At 47.6% G+C, this 1,815-nt stretch overlaps 1 protein-coding gene across 1 annotated transcript; it reads left to right on the top strand.

Moving 5' to 3' along the window:
* The first annotated feature begins 442 nt into the window (after positions 1–442).
* On the top strand, positions 443–1,423 carry LOC134367869 (melanoma-associated antigen B1-like). The gene has a single exon (XM_063084540.1). It carries the CDS (start codon positions 443–445, stop codon positions 1,421–1,423), a length of 981 nt encoding a protein of 326 aa, XP_062940610.1.
* The last annotated feature ends 392 nt before the right edge of the window (positions 1,424–1,815 follow it).

The following is a 1,815-nucleotide window of genomic DNA, read 5'->3' as shown; positions in this document are numbered from 1 at the left end:
GTGGTCTCAGTGAGACGTGGCTTTGATTTGAGGTGTCGACTTAAGGGCAGCAGAATAGAGGGGGCCCAGTACTGGCAACAATTTATGGGATCATTCAGATGATGAACTGAAGTGAAGCGCCCCCTCCAGAACAGAGGGCCACCCACTACCGGCTGCTGCCATCTCCTCAGTACACCCCAGGCAGTGCTGGCACCATGCAGCCTAGAACACACTCTAAGTTCCTCCACAGGGTTGTCAGGGGACAGGCTGACCAGGAGAACAGAGGCCATGTAGGTTTCTAGAGAAGTGCCTTCACAGAAACCTGCGGAGGGTGCCTTGGTTAAAGGCAAGGTGGTCTCTGTCGCCGAAGATGCTCACATGATGCAATTCTCTCTTGTCCAGGTGCCTGCATCACCAGCCGTCCTGCCAGCACTCCTTCCCACTGTCCCTCCCCAGAGTCATCATGCCTCGGAGACGGAAAAGTAAGCTCCACGCCTGCGAGAAAAGTGCTCAGGCAACAGCAGCGGCAGCAGAGGAGTCCCCTCCCTCCTCTTCTCTTTGTGGAGATAATAGCCAGAGCCTGCCTGCTGCTGGGTCATGTAGCAGTTCCGAGGGGCCTCAGAGAGCACCATCCACCACCACTGTTTCTGAAGGCATTTCTTGCACTAGATCTGAAGAAGGTTGCAAAGGCCAAGGTGACGAAAGGAAAAGCACCTCTGAGGACCCACTGTCCACTAACGACTCACGCGAAGACCCTCTAATGAGGAAGGCTGTTTTGTTGGCGCAGTTCCTGCTCTACAAGTATAGAATGAAACAGCCCATTATGAAGGCAGACATGCTGAAGGTTATCAACCGTAGATACAAACACCAGTTTGCTGAGATCCTCAAGAGGGCCTCCCAACACGTCGAGGCTGCCTTTGCAGTTCAGGTGGTGGAAGTCGACATACCCAGGCACTCGTATAACCTAGTCAGCAAACTGAAACTTCCCAACAACGGGAGGGTGCGTCCTGGCAGAGGGTTTCCCAAGACAGGTCTCCTAATGATTGTCCTGGGTGTGATCTTAACGAATGGCAACTGTGCCACTGAGGAACACATCTGGAAATGCCTGAATAAGATGAAAGTATATGCTGGAAGGAAGCACCTCATCTACGGAGAGCCCCGGAAGCTCATCACTCAAGATTTGGTGAGGCTGAATTACCTAGAGTACCGGCAGGTCCCCAACAGTGATCCTCCGTGCTATCAATTCCTGTGGGGTCCAAGAGCACATGTTGAAACCAGCGAGACGGAAGTCCTGGAGCATTTGGGAAAGATGAAGGAAATCATCACCTGTGAATCCTTATGTCATTACGTAGAGCCTTTGGAAGATGAGGAAGAAACAGCCTCACCCATAGACACAGCCAGGCATGTCATCTTCGTATGCGGGCACGGTCTCCTGGACCATTAGTCCAGCAAATGTTCTCACCCTTATTGAAGTCTGTGTTTTTGTTGGTTTGTTTGTTTGTTTAATTGTTTGTATTTTTATCACCCAGATAAGAAAATATGATATAAGAATAGGAATTTTCTTAGACACTTGAAAGAACCCTAGAGTAAAATACAGTGGAGAAATAAATGTAATAGCGGGTAATACAATGGAGAAATAAAATTAGAACATAGTTAATCCTCGCTTTCTCAAATTTCTGTTAGTCTTTTGTCAAATTAAATGATTCATACTTTGTTTATCTTAGCTTATTCCAGATAGTAGGAAAAACTAAATCTTAATAAATTAGACTTCATGTTTACTGCCTCTTTTATTCACAAAACATTAATTGAGCATCTGCTCTTTGTAAGGTTCTGTGC

Source organism: Cynocephalus volans, chromosome X (assembly GCF_027409185.1).
Source record: "Cynocephalus volans isolate mCynVol1 chromosome X, mCynVol1.pri, whole genome shotgun sequence".
Taxonomy (NCBI): domain Eukaryota; kingdom Metazoa; phylum Chordata; class Mammalia; order Dermoptera; family Cynocephalidae; genus Cynocephalus; species Cynocephalus volans.
Note: the sequence above shows the minus strand (reverse complement) of the source record. Positions and strands in the feature narration are given on the sequence as shown.

Coding starts and splice junctions, on each gene's coding strand:
- LOC134367869 (XM_063084540.1), top strand. CDS start 443: ATGCCTCGGAGACGGAAAAGTAAGCTCCACGCCTGCGAGAAAAGTGCT.